Source organism: Pseudophryne corroboree, chromosome 3 (assembly GCF_028390025.1).
Source record: "Pseudophryne corroboree isolate aPseCor3 chromosome 3, aPseCor3.hap2, whole genome shotgun sequence".
NCBI lineage: Eukaryota > Metazoa > Chordata > Amphibia > Anura > Myobatrachidae > Pseudophryne > Pseudophryne corroboree.
Genome location: NC_086446.1, coordinates 169,661,447 through 169,683,781, shown reverse-complemented (window position 1 = coordinate 169,683,781; position 22,335 = coordinate 169,661,447). Strand labels below are relative to the sequence as shown.

At 47.7% G+C, this 22,335-nt stretch overlaps 1 protein-coding gene across 7 annotated transcripts in view; it reads right to left on the bottom strand.

Moving 5' to 3' along the window:
* Positions 1-22,335, bottom strand: part of LRRC18 (leucine rich repeat containing 18) — a 104,487-nt gene that overhangs the window by 49,523 nt on the left and 32,629 nt on the right. For 2 of the 7 annotated variants that reach the window (XM_063958582.1, XM_063958583.1), the window contains exon 1: positions 10,018-10,246. The exons of the other annotated variants lie outside the window; for them this stretch is intronic. In XM_063958582.1, the coding sequence (XP_063814652.1) occupies positions 10,018-10,028 (11 nt within the window). In that variant the 5' untranslated portion in view covers positions 10,029-10,246. Of the gene's footprint in view, positions 1-10,017; positions 10,247-22,335 lie in introns of those variants that run through there. 7 annotated transcript variants of the gene reach the window in all.

The following is a 22,335-nucleotide window of genomic DNA, read 5'->3' as shown; positions in this document are numbered from 1 at the left end:
TGTGTGTGTGTGTGTGTGTATGAGTTTGGCATGTGTGTGTATATGACATGTATCTGTGTGTTTGAGTGTGACATGTGTATGTGTAAGGTGTGTGTGACTGTGTGTGTGTGTGTGTGTGTGTTTGAGCATGCCTCCCAACTGTCCCAATTTTTGCGGGCAGTCCTGATTTTTTGGGACTGTCCCGCTGTCCCACCCACGGGTTGCAGTGTTCCGCGGTGGGGGGGGGGGGAGTTGGGAGGCTCTTTCACGCAGAGCGTCTATTCAGTGGAGATAGAGGGAGAGGGGGCATGTCAGCAGCTCCCTGAGCGCTGGGCATGCCCCTTCAGTGACGTAAACAAGCCATGCCTCGCGATCGCGGGTCCTCCATGAAGCCACACCCCCTTTCAGTGGGCCACACACCCTTTTTGGCGCTGCGCACTACGCGCGCATGAAGATGTCCCTCTTTCCCTCAGTCAAATGTTGGGAGGTATGGTTTGAGTGTGACATGTGTATGTGTGCGTATGTGCGTGTGCGTGTGTGTGTGTGTGTGTGTGTGTGTGTATATGACATCTGACATGAGAGTAGCCTGCAGAATGCCAGGGCAGACCAGGCTTATGTCTGAAAGGGGTCAACCCGGTCTCAAGCAAAAACCCGGGATTTTTTAGAGGTATAAAACCCAGGACTGAGCATTGAAATTCCCGGGTCGTATGTCTGAAAGGGGTATAAGTCAAGCCGCCAGGGAAAGCTATGAGGAGATGAAGGGGGCCACCCTGCAGCTCTCACTATGCTTGTGCAAAACCCGGATTGTGAGGGTGGGGGTGGTTTCCATGTACCACTACGCCAGAATGTCTAGGGTTAAGTGGCAGCCCTACAGCAGCCTATTTTCAAAGTACAGTGGGGCATTCCTCAGCAGATGACTGGAGATTTGGAGTGTGGGAGGAAACCAGAGCACAGAGAGGAAACCCAGAATCGACGCTACCCGTTCAGCGTGTTCTGCGATGCAGTGAGGCGCCAGTCTGGATAGGTGCTCTCCCCACTCCGCTGCTTGCTGCACCTGTCAAACTACTGACAGGCAGTGGCAAGCTATGGCAGTGTAGGAGGGAGCACTTCAGCATGATCCCCTGGCTGTGTCTTCTCTCCCCTTCCCTCAGAGGCAGACAGCGCAATGTGAGGCAAGGAGGGTAGATATTTATTAAGCCAGCTGGTGAATGCTGAGGGCCTGGGCTAGTTGAAAAGGCAGGCTGAGGGGGTTATGTGAAGACTAAGCTGTGCCCCCCCCCCCCCCCTTTGAAGGGAACCAGACGCGTAGCGTCTAGTTTCCCTTCATTGAGAAGACCTTAGTTGTGCGCTGCGCGATGACGTCATCGCGCACCACACAGCATAGTGGCACAGACACTAGGGGTCATAATTGACCTCTAGTGTCTATGCTGTTCTATGGGAGAGACGTAATAACGTCTCTCCCATAGATCGAAGAGAAGAGAGGAGAGGAGAAGAGCGGCGCCGCCGGCGGAGGGGGTCTGCAGCGGTCTGGATCAGAAACGGGGATGGTAAGTATACTTTTTTTTTATTTAATTTTTTCTTTCAGCGTCGTGGCCACGCCCCCATTTGAAGCCACGCCCCTATATTTTGCCCGGGGCGCCACAAAGCTAAGAACCGGCCCTGCTGGGGGGGGGGGTGTGTGTGTGTTACAGAAAGTAAAGTGCCTTCAGGGGCCCCGCTGGTGCTGATGATCGCGGATGCAGGCAGATGACTGTGAGTGGGAAGCAGCAGCTTGGGGAAGCAGCAGCTTGGATCATCAGTGCCAGCAGCCATCTCTGGCAGCATTTTATCATTAGATCCAGGATGTAGTTACCAGCATGGGGGTTGTGTGCCCCCCTCCCTCACTCTGGAGTCACTGCTCTGTATGTTGCCCTGCCCCCAGGCCGCAGCGCCCCGGGCGCAGGCACTGCTTGCCCGCACCAATAACCGCTCCTGCTCTTCCGTTCTCCTCCTCCCCCTGCTTCCACTAGCTGGACTGGACAGAGGCTCTCAGAAGTTCCCCAGCTGTGCCTCTTTCTCTATCGTCCTAGTGGATACTGGGATGACATTAGTACCATGGGGTATAGATCGGGTCCAATGGAGCCTGGCACTTTAAGAAATCATTAGTGTGTGCTGGCTCCTCCCCTCTATGCCCCTCCTAGCAGACTCAGTTTAGAAAAATGTGCCCAAGAAGCCGGGTGCATTCCTCTGAAGCAGGGCCGGTGCTAGGGTGTTTGGCGCCTCCCTGCAAACTATAAATTTGCGCCCTCTCTCCAATACTTAATAAAGGGAAAGCACACACTGAAGGCAAGTGAGGTCTCACAAGGAAGGGGTGTGCCCACACAATTGTACCCCAAATTCTAATTACACCACACAGTAGCACAAAAGTATCGTCAGTATGTAGTGCCCCTATTTCATATTACGTCACACAGTACTGCCCCATATTCACGTTATGCTACACAGTAGTGCCCCATATACACAATTCCCATGATAGCACATAATAATGCCCACGGTATCAGTGCCACGTATACAGTTACACATAATAATGCTCACAGTATCCGTGCCGCTTACACATAATAATGCCCACGGTAGCAGTGCCGCTTATACAAACAATAATGCCCACGGTATCAGTGCCGCTTATACACATAATAATGCCCATGATATCAGTGCTGCTTATATACATAATAATGCCCATGATATCAGTGCCGCTTACACACACACTAATGCCCACGGTAGCAGTGCCGCTTATACACATAATAATGCCCATGATATCAGTGCCGCTTATACACATAATAATGCCCATGATATCAGTGCCGCTTACACACACAATAATGCCCACGGTATCAGTGCCGCTTACACACACAATAATGCCCACGGTAGCAGTGCCGCTTACACACATAATAATGCCCACGGTAGCAGTGCCGCTTACACACATAATAATGCCCACGGTAGCAGTGCCGCTTACACACATAATAATTAGAGATGAGCGCCTGAAATTTTTCGGGTTTTGTGTTTTGGTTTTGGGTTCGGTTCCGCGGCCGTGTTTTGGGTTCGACCGCGTTTTGGCAAAACCTCACCGAATTTTTTTTGTCGGATTCGGGTGTGTTTTGGATTCGGGTGTTTTTTTTAAAAAAACACTAAAAAACAGCTTAAATCATAGAATTTGGGGGTCATTTTGATCCCATATTATTATTAACCTCAAAAACCATAATTTCCACTCATTTTCAGTCTATTCTGAATACCTCACACCTCACAATATTATTTTTAGTCCTAAAATTTGCACCAAGGTCGCTGGATGACTAAGCTAAGCGACACTAGTGGCCGACACAAACACCTGGCCCATCTAGGAGTGGCACTGCAGTGTCACGCAGGATGTCCCTTCCAAAAAACCCTCCCCAATCAGCACATGACGCAAAGAAAAAAAGAGGCGCAATGAGGTAGCTGACTGTGTGAGTAAGATAAGCGACCCTAGTGGCCGACACAAACACCGGGCCCATTTAGGAGTGGCACTGCAGTGTCACGCAGGATGTCCCTTCCAAAAAACCCTCCCCAATCAGCACATGACGCAAAGAAAAAAAGAGGCGCAATGAGGTAGCTGACTGTGTGAGTAAGATTAGCGACCCTAGTGGCCGACACAAACACCGGGCCCATTTAGGAGTGGCACTGCAGTGTCACGTAGTATGTCCCTTCCAAAAAACCCTCCCCAATCAGCACATGACGCAAAGAAAAAAAGAGGCGCAATGAGGTAGCTGACTGTGTGAGTAAGATTAGCGACCCTAGTGGCCGACACAAACACCGGGCCCATTTAGGAGTGGCACTGCAGTGTCACGCAGGATGTCCCTTCCAAAAAACCCTCCCCAATCAGCACATGACGCAAAGAAAAAAAGAGGCGCAATGAGGTAGCTGACTGTGTGAGTAAGATTAGCGACCCTAGTGGCCGACACAAACACCGGGCCCATTTAGGAGTGGCACTGCAGTGTCACGCAGGATGTCCCTTCCAAAAAACCCTCCCCAATCAGCACATGACGCAAAGAAAAAAAGAGGCGCAATGAGGTAGCTGACTGTGTGAGTAAGATTAGCGACCCTAGTGGCCGACACAAACACCGGGCCCATTTAGGAGTGGCACTGCAGTGTCACGCAGGATGTCCCTTCCAAAAAACCCTCCCCAAACAGCACATGACGCAAAGAAAAATAAAAGAAAAAAGAGGTGCAAGATGGAATTGTCCTTGGGCCCTCCCACCCACCCTTATGTTGTATAAACAAAACAGGACATGCACACTTTAACCAACCCATCATTTCAGTGACAGGGTCTGCCACACGACTGTGACTGATATGACGGGTTGGTTTGGACCCCCCCCAAAAAAGAAGCAATTAATCTCTCCTTGCACAAACTGGCTCTACAGAGGCAAGATGTCCACCTCATCATCACCCTCCGATATATCACCGTGTACATCCCCCTCCTCACAGATTATCAATTCGTCCCCACTGGAATCCACCATCTCAGCTCCCTGTGTACTTTGTGGAGGCAATTGCTGCTGGTCAATGTCTCCGCGGAGGAATTGATTATAATTCATTTTAATGAACATCATCTTCTCCACATTTTCTGGATGTAACCTCGTACGCCGATTGCTGACAAGGTGAGCGGCGGCACTAAACACTCTTTCGGAGTACACACTTGTGGGAGGGCAACTTAGGTAGAATAAAGCCAGTTTGTGCAATGGCCTCCAAATTGCCTCTTTTTCCTGCCAGTATAAGTATGGACTGTGTGACGTGCCTACTTGGATGCGGTCACTCATATAATACTCCACCATTCTTTCAATGGTGAGAGAATCATATGCAGTGACAGTAGACGACATGTCCGTAATCGTTGTCAGGTCCTTCAGTCCGGACCAGATGTCAGCATCAGCAGTCGCTCCAGACTGCCCTGCATCACCGCCAGCGGGTGGGCTCGGAATTCTGAGCCTTTTCCTCGCACCCCCAGTTGCGGGAGAATGTGAAGGAGGAGATGTTGACAGGTCGCGTTCCGCTTGACTTGACAATTTTCTCACCAGCAGGTCTTTCAACCCCAGCAGACTTGTGTCTGCCGGAAAGAGAGATCCAAGGTAGGCTTTAAATCTAGGATCGAGCACGGTGGCCAAAATGTAGTGCTCTGATTTCAACAGATTGACCACCCGTGAATCCTTGTTAAGCGAATTAAGGGCTCCATCCACAAGTCCCACATGCCTAGCGGAATCGCTCCGTGTTAGCTCCTCCTTCAATGTCTCCAGCTTCTTCTGCAAAAGCCTGATGAGGGGAATGACCTGACTCAGGCTGGCAGTGTCTGAACTGACTTCACGTGTGGCAAGTTCAAAGGGCATCAGAACCTTGCACAACGTTGAAATCATTCTCCACTGCGCTTGAGACAGGTGCATTCCACCTCCTATATCGTGCTCAATTGTATAGGCTTGAATGGCCTTTTGCTGCTCCTCCAACCTCTGAAGCATATAGAGGGTTGAATTCCACCTCGTTACCACTTCTTGCTTCAGATGATGGCAGGGCAGGTTCAGTAGTTTTTGGTGGTGCTCCAGTCTTCTGTACGTGGTGCCTGTACGCCGAAAGTGTCCCGCAATTTTTCTGGCCACCGACAGCATCTCTTGCACGCCCCTGTCGTTTTTTAAATAATTCTGCACCACCAAATTCAAGGTATGTGCAAAACATGGGACGTGCTGGAATTTGCCCATATTTAATGCACACACAATATTGCTGGCGTTGTCCGATGCCACAAATCCACAGGAGAGTCCAATTGGGGTAAGCCATTCCGCGATGATCTTCCTCAGTTGCCGTAAGAGGTTTTCAGCTGTGTGCGTATTCTGGAAACCGGTGATACAAAGCGTAGCCTGCCTAGGAAAGAGTTGGCGTTTGCGAGATGCTGCTACTGGTGCCGCCGCTGCTGTTCTTGCGGCGGGAGTCCATACATCTACCCAGTGGGCTGTCACAGTCATATAGTCCTGACCCTGCCCTGCTCCACTTGTCCACATGTCCGTGGTTAAGTGGACATTGGGTACAACTGCATTTTTTAGGACACTGGTGAGTCTTTTTCTGACGTCCGTGTACATTCTCGGTATCGCCTGCCTAGAGAAGTGGAACCTAGATGGTATTTGGTAACGGGGGCACACTGCCTCAATAAATTGTCTAGTTCCCTGTGAACTAACGGCGGATACCGGACGCATGTCTAACACCAACATAGTTGTCAAGGCCTCAGTTATCCGCTTTGCAGCAGGATGACTGCTGTGATATTTCATCTTCCTCGCAAAGGACTGTTGAACAGTCAATTGCTTACTGGAAGTAGTACAAGTGGGCTTACGACTTCCCCTCTGGGATGACCATCGACTCCCAGCAGCAACAACAGCAGCGCCAGCAGCAGTAGGCGTTACACACAAGGATGCATCGGAGGAATCCCAGGCAGGAGAGGACTCGTCAGAATTGCCAGTGACATTGCCTGCAGGACTATTGGCATTCCTGGGGAAGGAGGAAATTGACACTGAGGGAGTTGGTGGGGTGGTTTGCCTGAGCTTGGTTACAAGAGGAAGGGATTTACTGGTCAGTGGACTGCTTCCGCTGTCACCCAAAGTTTTTGAACTTGTCACTGACTTATTATGAATGCGCTGCAGGTGACGTATAAGGGAGGATGTTCCGAGGTGGTTAACGTCCTTACCCCTACTTATTACAGCTTGACAAAGGGAACACACGGCTTGACACCTGTTGTCCGCATTTCTGTTAAAATAGTTCCACACCGAAGAGCTGATTTTTTTTGTATTTTCACCAGGCATGTCAACGGCCATATTCCTCCCACGGACAACAGGTGTCTCCCCGGGTGCCTGACTTAAACAAACCACCTCACCATCAGAATCCTCCTGGTCAATTTCCTCCCCAGCGCCAGCAACACCCATATCCTCCTCATCCTGGTGTACTTCAACACTGACATCTTCAATCTGACTATCAGGAACTGGACTGCGGGTGCTCCTTCCAGCACTTGCAGGGGGCGTGCAAATGGTGGAAGGCGCATGCTCTTCACGTCCAGTGTTGGGAAGGTCAGGCATCGCAACCGACACAATTGGACTCTCCTTGTGGATTTGGGATTTCGAAGAACGCACAGTTCTTTGCGGTGCTACTGCTTTTGCCAGCTTGAGTCTTTTCATTTTTCTAGCGAGAGGCTGAGTGCCTCCATCCTCATGTGAAGCTGAACCACTAGCCATGAACATAGGCCAGGGCCTCAGCCGTTCCTTGCCACTCCGTGTGGTAAATGGCATATTGGCAAGTTTACGCTTCTCCTCCGACAATTTTATTTTAGGTTTTGGAGTCCTTTTTTTACTGATATTTGGTGTTTTGGATTTGACATGCTCTGTACTATGACATTGGGCATCGGCCTTGGCAGACGACGTTGCTGGCATTTCATCGTCTCGGCCATGACTAGTGGCAGCAGCTTCAGCACGAGGTGGAAGTGGATCTTGATCTTTCCCTAATTTTGGAACCTCAACATTTTTGTTCTCCATATTTTAATAGGCACAACTAAAAGGCACCTCAGGTAAACAATGGAGATGGATGGATACTAGTATACAATTATGGACGGACTGCCGAGTGCCGACACAGAGGTAGCTACAGCCGTGAACTACCGTACTGTGTCTGCTGCTAATATAGACTGGTTGATAAAGAGATGTCGTAGTATGTATGTATGAAGAAGAAAGAAAAAAAAACCACGGTTAGGTGGTATACAATTATGGACGGACTGCCGAGTGCCGACACAGAGGTAGCCACAGCCGTGAACTACCGTACTGTACTGTGTCTGCTGCTAATATAGACTGGTTGATAAAGAGATGTCGTAGTATGTATGTATGAAGAAGAAAGGAAAAAAAAACCACGGGTAGGTGGTATACAATTATGGACGGACTGCCGAGTGCCGACACAGAGGTAGCCACAGCCGTGAACTACCGTACTGTACTGTGTCTGCTGCTAATATAGACTGGTTGATAAAGAGATGTAGTAGTATGTATGTATAAAGAAGAAAGAAAAAAAAACCACGGGTAGGTGGTATACAATTATGGACGGACTGCCGAGTGCCGACACAGAGGTAGCCACAGCCGTGAACTACCGTACTGTACTGTGTCTGCTGCTAATATAGACTGGTTGATAAAGAGATGTCGTAGTATGTATGTATGAAGAAGAAAGAAAAAAAAACCACGGTTAGGTGGTATACAATTATGGACGGACTGCCGAGTGCCGACACAGAGGTAGCCACAGCCGTGAACTACCGTACTGTACTGTGTCTGCTGCTAATATAGACTGGTTGATAAAGAGATGTCGTAGTATGTATGTATAAAGAAGAAAGAAAAAAAAACCACGGTTAGGTGGTATACAATTATGGACGGACTGCCGAGTGCCGACACAGAGGTAGCCACAGCCGTGAACTACCGTACTGTACTGTGTCTGCTGCTAATATAGACTGGTTGATAAAGAGATGTAGTAGTATGTATGTATAAAGAAGAAAGAAAAAAAAACCACGGGTAGGTGGTATACAATTATGGATGTACTGCCGAGTGCCGACACAGAGGTAGCTACAGCCGTGAACTACCGTACTGTGTCTGCTGCGACTGGATGATAAATAATGATATAAAAAATATATATATATCACTACTGCAGCCGGACAGGTATATATATTATATAATGACGGACCTGCTGGACACTGTCTGTCAGCAGAATGAGTTTTTTATAGAATAAAAAAAAAAACACCACACAAGTGAAGTCACACGACGAGTGTTTAACTTTTTCAGGCAATCACAATATAGTATACTACTAACTATACTGGTGGTCAGTGTGGTCAGGTCACTGGTCAGTCACACTGGCAGTGGCACTCCTGCAGCAAAAGTGTGCACTGTTTAATTTTAATATAATATGTACTCCTGGCTCCTGCTATAACCTATAACTGGCACTGCAGTGCTCCCCAGTCTCCCCCACAATTATAAGCTGTGTGAGCTGAGCACAGTCAGATATATAATATATATACATAGATGATGCAGCACACTGGGCTGAGCAGTGCACACAGATATGGTATGTGACTGTCTTGTACTCCTGGCTCCTGCTATAACCTATAACTGGCACTGCAGTGCTCCCCAGTCTCCCCCACAATTATAAGCTGTGTGAGCTGAGCACAGTCAGATATATAATATATACATAGATGATGCAGGCATGCAGCACACTGGGCTGAGCAGTGCACACAGATATGGTATGTGACTGAGTCACTGTGTACCGTTTTTTTCAGGCAGAGAACGGATATATTAAATAAAACAACTGCACTGCTGGTGGTCACTGTGGTCAGTCACTAAACTCTGCACTCTCTTCTACAGTATCAGCCTCAGGTCAATCTCTCTCTCTCCTAATCTAAATGGAGAGGACGCCAGCCACGTCCTCTCCCTATCAATCTCAATGCACGTGTGAAAATGGCGGCGACGCGCGGCTCCTTATATAGAATCCGAGTCTCGCGAGAATCCGACAGCGTCATGATGACGTTCGGGCGCGCTCGGGTTAACCGAGCAAGGCGGGAAGATCCGAGTCGCTCGGACCCGTGAAAAAAAACATGAAGTTCGTGCGGGTTCGGATTCAGAGAAACCGAACCCGCTCATCTCTAATAATAATGCCCACGGTAGCAGTGCCGCTTACACACACAATAATGCCCAAGGTAGCAGTGCCGTTTACACACACAATAATGCCCACGGTAGCAGTGCCGCTTACACACACAATAATGCCCACGGTAGCAGTGCCGCTTACACACATAATAATGCCCACGGTATCAGTGCCGCTTACACACATAATAATGCCCACGGTAGCAGTGTCACGTATACAGTTACACATATACGTGTGTGCTACTTATACACATGCCCACAGTTTCAGTGCCACTTATACATATAATAATTGCTCTCTTCCCCTCACCCCCTAGATAGATAGAGCTCTGGTAACAAAAAAAATATATAGAAAGCACACACTTACAGCAGCAGCATTCTTCAATACATTAGAAAACAGGTTTCAAAGAGTTAAACTCGGCCTGCTCTGACCACACTCAAGCCCCTGCATCAGCATGTTGTAGAGGGGGAGGGCTGGAGAGCAGGGAGAACGGAGAACAGCTTCATGTCATAAATCACAAGCAGGCTGCCGCTGCAGCCAGGACGTGGAATAGAAAGTGAAAGTGGCCAGCCTGTGCGGACGATGGAGTGAATCCCCCCCCCCCCCCCCCCCCCTGCGTGTTCTGCTGGTAGGAGGAGGGAGGGAAGATCTGCTGGTGGACTGGTCTCGAGCCTCTTGTTGCTGTGGCAGCCGGCAGCAGCAGCGCACAGCAGCGGAGTCTCAGAGCAGGGAGAGCGCCTCTCTTGGCCAGCGCCTCCCTGCTTTGCAGACTCTGCTGAGCGGGTTGCGCCGGCTCTGCTCTGAAGCTCCAGAGAGTTTTCATCAAAACTTTTATTTAGTTTGTTATTTTCAGGCAGTACTTGTTGGCAACCAGTCTGCCTGCATCGTGGGACTCAGGGGGAAACCGACCCAACTTCCTATAGAGTTAATGGTTCGTAGCCCTGCTGACAGGACACTAAGCTCCTGAGGCGCTGTTTCTCATGCCCCCAGGGTGTGAGCCCACGCCGGCTGCATGCCTCCACCACTAACAGATGCCAAAGACACAGTGCGGTGAGTACAGACACCGGGGTCCTGGTTAGCGGGTCCCCGGTGAACATGGCGGTATAAGGGCATGGCGGTCACCTGGCTATGAACTGTGGACCCCAGACTGGCACTGAGGTAAAGGGGGTTATTAAACTCCTTGTTTTACACAAATTTCATATATACAGCCAGTATAAACTGAGAGGAACCGCGCGCCATGGAGCGGGCGGGGCTTCCCGGAGAGCGAGACCAGACACTGAAAGGCGCCATTTCCAGCTGCTGCTGACCTCCAGGCTGCATGCAAGCGCTGCTCCTCCACTGACCCTGATAAATCACAATTGTACTGATACAGGTGGTTTTATATAAGTGGGGGAGCATATAGGTTAATATTAATATACAACAATCTGCCTTTCTAAGGCTCTGTTTATACCCAGCAGAGTGCTGCTTTAACTGCTCTTCTGCCCCCCCCCACCCCTCCCCGGTGCATACTTGCCTACTCTCCCGGAGTGGCCGGGAGGCTGCCGAAAATCGGGTGGCGCTCCCGGCCTCCCAGAAGGGTGGGCAAGTCTCCCGGCCGAGCGCCCACAACCTGCAACCCCCCGCGTCCCCCCGAATCTCCCCCGCATCTCCTAACAAACCTCCTCGGCTGTGCAGTTCAAAGTGGGCGGTCTGGGGGTCAGATGACGCGATGGCTCGCCCCCTGCCTTGCAATGCCAATATTATTGGCATTGCTAGATAGGGGGCGGGGCTATGATAACGTGAGCATGCGGCCACGCCCCCAATCCCACCCCTAAACGTCAGCCTCCACCATCGCCACGCCCCTGCTGCTCCGACCTGGCTGCCTCCTTCCGGAGGGGGCAGCCAGATTGTCGGTAAGTATGCCCTGGTGGTCTCTCATACACACAAGTTCTCCAGTCTGTCTCTGATACTGACATACCAGATCTGGATGTAGGAGAGGTGGATGTGGTAGGTGACAATACTCTATCTCTGGGTGTTGAGGCTATGGTTTATTCTATTAGAGAAGTCCTCAACACACCGTATAAGGAGACAGAACCTGAAGAAGAATTGTTCTATTGTGTTACCAAATTCCTCTGCCACCATTCCTATCTCCGGGAATTAAACGCCCTCTTAAAGAGGCATGGGTCAATACTGACAAAAAAAAAAGTGAGGCCATTAAGGAAGTATGTCTCATCAATGGCGTGCCACGGCTAGGGCAGTCTCGGCTCGCAGCGCTCTGTGGATGCGACAAAGGTCAGCGGATGCTAATTCCAAGAAAGGTGTGAAGATTCTTCCTTTTACCGGAGAGGCCTTGTTTGGAGAAGAACCGAACAAGTGGATTTCTCAGGCAACGGCGGGTAAGTCAACATATGTGCAGTTGCTGCGCCTCCTGGTAGATGCCTCTATCCTGGGCCCTCTCTGCAGTCCTTTCGTGTGGCCAGATTCAGAGGCAGAGCTAGAGGTGCCTCAAATGCTGCTAGAGGATATTGAGGTAAGTCCGGTAAACCAGTGGCTGCTGGATCTCTGGACCAAGCCTCCGGATCATCATCCACTAGGCCCTCCGCGTGATGGTTGGCCCCAGCAACAAGGCGACTTTCAAGTAGGTGCTCACCTTCAGCACTTCGCCCATGTGTGAGCAAAGTCCTGCCGGGATCCTTGGGTGAGGGATCTCATATCCCAAGGATACCAGTTGAAATTTCTAATACTACCTCCTCTCAGATACTTCAGGTCAGGCTTAACAGATTCACATGCAGAAAGAGTTACATTGCAAAAAGCTGTTCACAAACTGCTTATAACAGGAGTTATTGTTCCAGTACCTCCTCTGCTGCACAACAAGAGATTTTACTTGAGTCTATTTGTAGTTCCGAAGCCGGACAGCTCGGTATGACCAATGTTGAACCTCAAATCTCTGAACCCATATCTTCGTTTGTTCGAATTCAAGATGGAATCATTAAGGACAGTGATCTCCGGTCTGGAGGAGGGGGAGTTTCTGGTATCCCTGGATTTCAAGGATGCATACCTGCATGTCCCAATATAGCCTCCTCATCAGGCTTACCTCTGGTTCGCTATACTGGACCACCTCTACCAGTTTCAGGCCTTACCCTTTGGTCTCTCCACAGCTCCAAGGGTGTTCACAAAGGTGATGGCGGAGATGATGCTGCAATTGCGCATGATGGGAATCAACATAGCCCCCTACTTGGACGATGTCCTGTTAAAAGTGGTGTCTGGGGAGCGTCTGCTACACAGCATCGACTTTGCTACTCGCCTTCTTACAGAACATAGCCATATTCATTCCAGGAGTGGACAACTGGTAAGCGGACTTCCTCAGCAGGCACGACCTCCATCTGGGAAAATGGGGCCTGAGGGTTTCAACAGCTGGTTCACCAGTGGGGCTGTCCGAAGATAGACCTGATGGCTTCTCGACTTAACAAGAAACTCCATCGTTACTGTTCCAGAACGATGAATCCGCAGGCGGCAGCTGTGGACGCTATGATGGCACCATGAACTTACCAGTTTGTGTACCTTTTTCCTCCAAACCCTCTCATTCAAAGAGTTCTACAAAGACTCAAAAGGGAAAGCATTCAGGCAATTCTAATTGACCAGATTGGCCTCAACGGGCCTGGTATGCAGACCTCCTGACCATGTCTCTGGAGGAGCCCTGGCCTCTGCCGCTCCTCAAGGACCTTCTTCAACAAAAGCTGTTCATCTATCCAGACTTACTGTGGCTACGTTTGACAGCTTGGAGGTTGAGAGGGAGATTCTAGCCAGAACAGGGACTTCTCTCCAAGGTTATTTCAACTAGGGTCCAGGCCCATAAGGTGGTCACGTCAAAACATTACCACCGTATCTGGAAGAAATATGTTTCTTGGTGTGAGGGAAGAAAATACTATCCTATGGAATTTCAACTTGGCCGTTTTCTGCTCTTCCTGCAAACAGGTATAGATATGGGCCTAATGTTAGGCTCCATCAAAGTTCAGATTTCGGTTCTCTCCATCTTCTTCCAGAAACAGCTGGCGGTATTTCCGGAAGTACAGACATTCCTAAAGGGTGTTCTTTGCATTCACTCACCCTTTGTCCCTCCCACGGCTCCATGGGGTCTCACTGTGGTATTGACCTTTCTCCAGTCGTACTCGGATGAACTCTTACACAGGGTGGCATTGAAATATCTTACTTGGAAGACTGTTCTGTTGCTGGCTTTAGCCTTAGCAAAGCCATGTGTCAGAGTTGGGGGCCTTATCCTGTAAGAGCCCATATTTGATATTTGACAAAGATAGGGCGGAGCTCAGGACTCACCCACAGTTTTTGCCAAAAGTGGTGTCGGCCATTCACATCAATCTGCCAATAGTAGTTCCGGTGCTGGCTGACACATCGGTTGCTCCAAAGTCCTTGGACATTGTGAGAGCTTTGCGGATTTACGTGAACAGGACAGCTCATCACTGGAAATCTGACTCACTTTCTGTCCTTTATGACACTACCAAAATTGGATGTCCTGCTTCTAAGCAGTCCATTGTTCGTTGGCTCAGGTTGACTATTCAACAAGACTATTCTTTGGCAGCATTGCCGCTGCTGAGTTCTATCCAGGCCCACCCCACAAGGTCAGTGGGTTCTTCCAGGGCGGCTGCCCGGGGCGTCTCAGCCTTACAGTTGTGCCGTGCAGCTACTTGGTCTGGGTCGAACACATTCGTGAAGTTCTATAGGTTCAACACCTTGGCCAGAGATGACCTTAAGTTTGGTCAGGCGGTTTTGCAGGGGTCTCAGCACTCTCACACCCGTTCTGGGAGCTTTGGGACTTCCCCATGGTACTAATGTCATCCCAGTATCCACTAGGACGTTAGAGAAAATAGTAATTTAATACCTACCTGTAATTCCTTTTCTCGTAGTCCGTAGTGGATACTGGGCACCCACCTCAGTGCTTCGTGTTCCTGCTTACCTTGTTGTAAGTGTTCTTGGTTGAGTCTGCTGTTGCTGTCCCTATTCCAGGTTTGGTTAGCGTTGATATCCTTAGTTATGGTTAGCGTTGCATTCCTCTGTTCTGGTTAGCACTGCTACCCTTCTTGTTGTTGTGTGTTGGTTCGTTACGTCACCACTTTTGTGTATTTTTCTCTCAAAGTATGTCCGTCTCCTCGGGCACAGTTTTCTTAGACTGAGTCTGCTAGGAGGAGCATAGAGGAGAGGAGCAAGCACATACTAATGATTTCTTAAAGTGCTAGGCTCCATTGGACCCTATCTATACCCCATGGTATTAATGTCATCCCAGTATCCACTACGGACTACAAGAAAAGGAATTACCGGTAGGTATTAAATTCCTATTTTCCCCTATATCCCATGTTTGCCTATTTCCCCTATATCCCATGTGTGCCTCTTTCCCCTACATCCTCATGTTGTGTGCCTCTTTCCTTATATCCCCTTATGCACCTCTGCTCCTACCCACCCATGTGTGCCTCTTTCCCTTTATCCCCATGTGGGGATCTGGTTAGGATCCCGGCTGTTGGGATACCTGCAGTCATAATTCAGATGCCGGAATCCTGACACTATTCGGAATTCCTACACCGGCATACCAAATAGGTTCACCATCCCGGTGTCGGAATCTTGACAGCCAAGATGCCAAATGACCATCCACTGGGATGCAGAACAGGTAAGCCATGGGGGTGGGGGAGAGGTTAGCTTTAGGCTGCGGAAAGAGGTGGTTGGGACTAGGCACCCCCCCCCCTTCCACCCCGGGAAGGATAGGGGTATGCAGGGGGGGGGGGGGGGCTAAGTTTAGGCAGCAACGCAGAGGGTTATGTTTTGGCTGACCACCTGCATCCCAAATGCTGGCAAATCTAACCCCACTCCCAGCCCCATTTATGCCTCTGCTCCTACTCACCCCATGTGTGCCTCATTCACCTATATCAGCTGTGTTTCTGCCACCCCTCCAACTGTGCCTCTGCCCCTCCCCCTTTTATACATTCTGTATATCTGCTTTATGTTTTCCATCCATGCCAATATCCCACTATCTGTGTCTGATACCTCCCCCCCTGCCCTCTTTGCCTCTGTCCCCCCTCCCCCAGGTGTCCCTCTACCCGCCCTCCCCTCCATTCCTCAGCTCCTTTCCCCTTGTGTACCTCAGCTACCGCCTCATGTGTGCCTATGCCCCTCCCCCCCCCCTCACCCCCTCTCCATGGCTGGCAGCTGCCATCAGAAGAGGCACAGACTAACAGAAGCAAGACCACGTACAGCGCCACATAAATATTCTGAAGCATTTTTTATTAATAATATTTTATATGTCTATTTCATGTGTGTTTTTGTGTCTGTGTGTATATCTATCTATCTATCTTTGCATATGTTTGTGTTTATTTTATGTGTGTGTGTATATCTATATATCTAGAATAGATAGATGATAGATAGATAGATAGATAGATAGATAGATAGATAGATAGATAGATAGATAGATAGATAGATAGATAGATAGATAGACAGACACACAGATCCTCAACGTTTCGGTGCTGGCATGGACCTTTTTCAAGAGGCACAATATATATGTGAATGCACAGTGGTTTGTGGAGACATATGAGGTTGTCCAAGTGGTATGTGCGGCCTGTGGTGTTGTCTTAGTGGCATGTGGAGGTCTGCGGTGTGGTCTGAGTGGCATGTAGTGGACTGTGGTGTGGTCTGAGTGGCATGTAGAGGACTGTGGTATGGTCTGAGTGGCATGTGGAGGCCTGTGGTATGGTCTGAGTGGCATGTGGAGGCCTATCGTGTGGTCTGAGTGGCATGTGGAGGCCTGTGGTATGGTCTGAGTGGCATGTGGAGGCCTATCGTGTGGTCTGAGTGGCATGTAGAGGACTGTGGTGTGGTCTGAGTGGCAATGAGAGTGTGTTTAGATTTGTTAGCAAAATATTTAAAACAAAACAGATAATAGAAGATGAGCATGTCAAGAATGTTTGCTTGCAGGAGGAAGAACAGTTTTCAAAGGGGTGACATTTTTTAATTGCCGTGGCCCCCTTTCAAATCTAGTTATGCCGCTGTGCATGTGACATCAAAATAATTGTCCGCTGTGGCTCCCAGTGCCTTATGTGAGCCTTGATGGAATGATTTCCTGGCTAGCCAAGTCTCCTAACAGGCGACTGGTTCAGGTACCATGTCATGATTCTGACATACTGTATTTAATCTGTGGAGGGAGCAGCAGGCAGGGGTACTGTATAGTACCATATAGTTTGCGGCCAGCCCCTGATCCCATATCTCCTCCTCCAACAGGTCAGTTTCTTCCCGTCTTTTTTCTTCTTCATTCTCCTCTATCTGTCCTTGCCTATGTCAGCCTCTCAGTCCTTTTCTCAACTATTCTTCTATATACTATTCTGCCCTTCTTCTTTCAGTGGCAGCTTTTCTGCCCATCCTCTATGCCAGCTTTTCTTTACTTCCTCTGTGCCAGCCTCTCTGTACATCATCTGTCTGCACCAGCCCATCATCTCTTCCTCTGCACCAGCCTCTTTGCACTGTCTGCACCAGCCACTCTGCCCCTTTTCTCTCTGCACCAGCCTTTCTTCATATCCTCTGTGTCAGCCTCACTGCCAATACTCTCCACCAGTCCCTCTTCCTTTCCTCTGCACCAGCCTCTCTACCCATCCCCTGTCTGCACCAGCATCTCTTCTAGTTTTTTTGTGTCAGCCTCTCTGTCCATCCGCTGTCTGCACCACCCTCTCTTCCTGTCCTTTGTGTCAGCCTCTCTGCCCATCCTCTGCTTGCACTAGCCCCTCTTCCCTTCCTCTGCACCAGCCTCTCTGCCCATCCCGTCTGCACTAGCCTCTCTTCCTGTCCTTTGTGCCAGCCTTTCTGCACATCCTCTGTCTGTACCAGCCTCTCTTCCCTTCCATGCCAACCTTTCTGAACATCCTTTGTCTGCACCAGCCTCTCTTACCATCCTCTGTCTGTGCCAGCCTTTCGGTACACCTCTTTCTACTCATCCGCTGTTTGCACCAGCATCTCTTCCCACTGTCTCTCACCATCACTAACTGCCTGTCACCCTCTCCCACCCACTGATTCTCCCTGTCACCTCTCCCCATCACCCACTGCCTGTCACCCATGTGGCTCTGACCACACCCACACAGTACTGGCCACAGCTACTCCCCTTCTCAGTATAGACCCTTGAACATTTGCAGCATTGGCATCGCTAATCATTGCCAATGCTGCATGTGGTCCTTAATCTGACTCTGGTCTCTCCCGCCCTCTGTGCGCAACTTCTGTCTCTCACCTTTTTCACATCAAACAATTTACACAGAGAGTATGTCCAAATTCACCATTTACAATGAACCATTTTCAATGGAATTGTTCATCTCACTGGTCAGTTAGAAGTTCCTTAAACTTCTCTAACAAAGTACCTTTATAACAATATTCTACAGTATAACACATATTCCTCAGAGTAATACATACAACTTACATTATTAAAATACTTATATTATACCTAGTAATGGAATAACTCTTTTCCTTATCTTTTATAGTGCAGCATAAAACAACTCTAAAAGTGTATAAATCTCTCATGGGCTTAATGATGGGTAAAGTGTACTTATTACAATATGTTTGCTGCCTACTAATGCAAATACCACTACTTATATTCCCAAGATGCAGTGAGGATACCGATGGACACCGGAATCCCACCCGCAGCTGGAACACTGACATCGACATCCAGACAGGACTCGGGACCCTGGGGTCTAAATACCGACGCCTGGAATCCCGATACTTCTCTCACCGAGTTTAGGCATCAAAAGGGAGGTTAGGGTTCAGGGATGGGAAGGTTACGGTTAGGTACTGAGCAGGGAGAGTTAGGGTTAGGTACCGGGCAGGGAGAGTTAGGGTTAGGTACCAGGCAGGGAGAGTTAGGGTTAGGCACCACCGGGGAGGGTTAGGGTTAGGCACCCACAAGGGAGGGTTAGGGTTAGAGTAGGGTAAAGGTGATGGTTAGCGGCTTAAAGGAGGGCTGTCGGGATTTTGATGGACGGGATACCATTGTCGGTATACTGACAGCCGGCATCCCGTCCTTCGGCAAATCATACTGATCCCATATTCCCTACTATGTTTTACAATATATCTAAATATCTAAGGACAAAATGACACAATTTGGAACGTATCAACACGGATCAACACTTGGAATACTTGTGAATAAAACTAGACCTAAAAATTCAAACAATCATATACATAAAAGTGCAAATCAAAAATATAAACTACAAATGGGTACTTTCAAAATTAAATAAATACTAATCAATTAGTACAATCATGAAATGTAGCATTTACTGGGCCTCTGACAATCACCAGAAATACAGTGTGCTTAAATGTATTGACAATAATATAAAACACACTTCAGGATTATTTAAAAAAATTACTCATCACATGGTTCATTGCAACATGTGTAATCATTGACTAAGATCAGCTGTATAAATGGTGGCACTTTCTCTTTAGACCTACTTCATGATCAAAAAGGCAACCTACAGATGTGTCCTAATACATTGCTGATGCCAAACAGCCCCTCTTAGGGCACCAAGTCCCGTGTGACTCTTCTAGTGCCAGATGTACTTTTCATATCTTTTTACCAGAAAACTCTCTCTTAGGGCTGATTCAGAGATGGACGCAGCCGCACGTTCGTATGCAGTGGCCACATCTATCTGGTTTGTGCATGCGCACAATCATCCTTGTGGCTGCAAGATAATTGACAGTGGCTGCCATTCATGGGGCGGCAATGCAGAGTTGGGGTGGCAAGGAGATCTGAATGGGGACATGCCATGACCGTTTTTGGGGCTACTGCGTGACGTCACAATGCAGCTCTGATTAAAAAAATGGCGGTTGACCATCTGACAGCGCAGCCAAGTTGCAGTGCCAGGGGTCAACCTTAGTTTGATGAATCCACAATCTAATTGTTGACGTATCGGGAGGCGGCCCATCTTACATGCTGAGCGGCCTTGCCCTGTGCTGGGTGGCAGGATTTATTCAGGGGTGTTTCCGTGGGTGTGTATGTGGGTGTGTATGTATGTATACATATATATATATATATACGGCAAAGTACTCTCCTGGCAGAGAGAGTAAGACATGGCACTGCAGGATTTGTACATAGCAGAAAGTTTTTGAAGTAAACTTACTGCTATTTACAAATCCCAAATCCGACAGGGCCGTGTCTTACTCTCTCTGCCAGGAGAGTACTTTGCCGTCTAAAAATTTTCATAATGGCACACAGGTATCATTAATCTATTATAAGAGTGCCGATCCAGCTGCATATCTATATCTATATATATATATATCTATATATATATATATATATATATATATATAGAACATATGGAGAAAAGGGCACAATTAGTGTCTGAAGAAATTATAAGTGGACCAAGTGTAAGTATATGGACACTACTTATCTGATGCAAACAGTATCTTCGGTCACATGACCAAGGTAGGTATATAAAAATAGATAAGACAGAAAAAATTACATAGCGCGTACAGTTTTTACATCATTATTTCACCATTAAAATTAGTTGTATCTAAAAAACCTTTTAAGGACAAACATATCCTATTATTTGAAATCCACAAGCAGGGATAATTAAGGTTTTTCACACAATTTTAATACAACATATAAAAGACAAATGGTAAAATTGGAAGCGTACAAAATAAAAGGAAATTCAAGCTTATCAGTCCATATAGGCAATCGGGTATATCATGTTTCCCACAGATTTCCACGAAATAGTAAAAATGCAAACGTACAAAAACATAAATTAAAAAGGCTTATCTGTCCATAAAGAGGTTCAGGTGCAGCAGTACCAACGCGTTTCGTCAGTAGTTTGACTTCATCATGGGGATAGGGTCAGTGTAACAAAAGAGCCATATTTATACCTACAGATAATGTAGAGGTCTAGCACATGGCTATATATGGGATGCAGTTAAAATGCCAGGTGTCAGAATCCCGCCGTTCAGGAGACTTAAATACAAAATCCCGACATCCACAGGGTATTCCACTCGGTTGGTGGGTCCAAGCCACCAACCAAGTGGGAATATAACATGTGGCGGGCGAAGTGAGCCACTGGGTCCGAAGCGGTATTTATACACATGTATAAATACACACACATATATATTAGACACATATATAAATACACACACCGATATTAGAGATGTGCGGCGGGCACTTTTCGTGTTTTGGTTTTGGTTCTAATTCCATTTTCATGTTTTGGTTTTGGCTTGGTTTTGGTTTTAGATCTGGATGATTTTTGGGGGGAAAAACATGAAAACAGCTAAAATCACAGAATTTGGGAGTAATTTTGCTCCTACAGTATTATTAACCTCAATAAAAATGATTTCCACCGAGGTGGCTGTATGACTAAGCTAAGCGACACAAGTGTGCGGCACAATCACCTGGTAGTAGTCCGGGAGAGACTAAGTGAAATTAAGATTAATAAATCACCTGGTCCTGATGGACTTCATCCGAGGGTTCTTATGGAGCTTAGTTTACAACTAGCATGACCCCTATACTTGATTTTCAATAGTTCAATTAGATCAGGCATGGTACCGAAGGATTGGCGTATAGCTGATGTAGTGCCATTATTTAAAAAGGGATCCAAAAATCTTCCAGGAAACAACAGACCAGTTAGTTTAACATCTATAGTGGGGAATATTGGAAGGAATTCTAAGGGATGGCATACAGGAGTATCTACAGTCCGCTAGGATTAGTAGCAAGAACCAGCATGGGTTTGTGAGGGACAGGTCATGTCAGACTAACTTTATTAGCTTCTACGAGGAAGTGAGCAATAATCTTGATCAAGGAAAAGCAGTGGATGTGGTTTTCCTAGATTTTGCTAAAGCCTTCGATACAGTTCCTCACAGGAGACTGATGATCAAATTAAAGGAGCTTGGCCTAGGAAAAACTATTTGCACATGGATAAGCAGCTGGTTGGATAGCAGGGTACAGTGAGTAGTGGTCAACGGGAAGTCCTCAACCTGGTCCCCAGTAGTCAGCGGAACACCACAAGGGTCCGTACTCGGACCACTACTGTTTAACATATTTATCAATGACCTAGAAATAGGCCTGGAAAGCACAGTGTCAATCTTTGCAGATGATACTAAACTGTGTAAGGTAAATAATTCAGAATTGGATGTGGAGTCCTTGCAGAATGAGCTATCTAAACTTGAACTCTGGGCGTCTAAATGGAAAATGAGGTTCAATACAGACAAATGGAAGTTTATGCATTTTGGGACTAAAAACAAACTTGCATCCTACATATTAAATGGGGAATCCCTAGGGGAAACAGAGTTGGAAAAAAATTTGGGGGTATTCATTAATAATAGGCTTAATAACCATACACAATTTCAAAACGCAGTAAAGAAGGCAAGTAAGGTGCTAGCGTGCATAAAAAGGGGAATTGAGACAAGGGACTTGGATGTAATCATGCCACTGTAAAAGGCATTGGTACGTCCGCACCTGGAATATTGTGTTCAGTTTTGGGCACCATTGTATAAAAAAGACATCAGTGAACTCGAAAGTGTTCAAAGGCGAGCTACTAAATTGATTAAAGGCCTAGAAGGACTGGACTATAAGGAAAGACTTACTAGGCTGAATATGTATAAACTAGAAAAGAGGCACCTAAGAGGAGATATTATTAATATCTTCAAATATGTAAAGGGACATCACAAAGAGTTATCAGAGGAATTATTTATTAA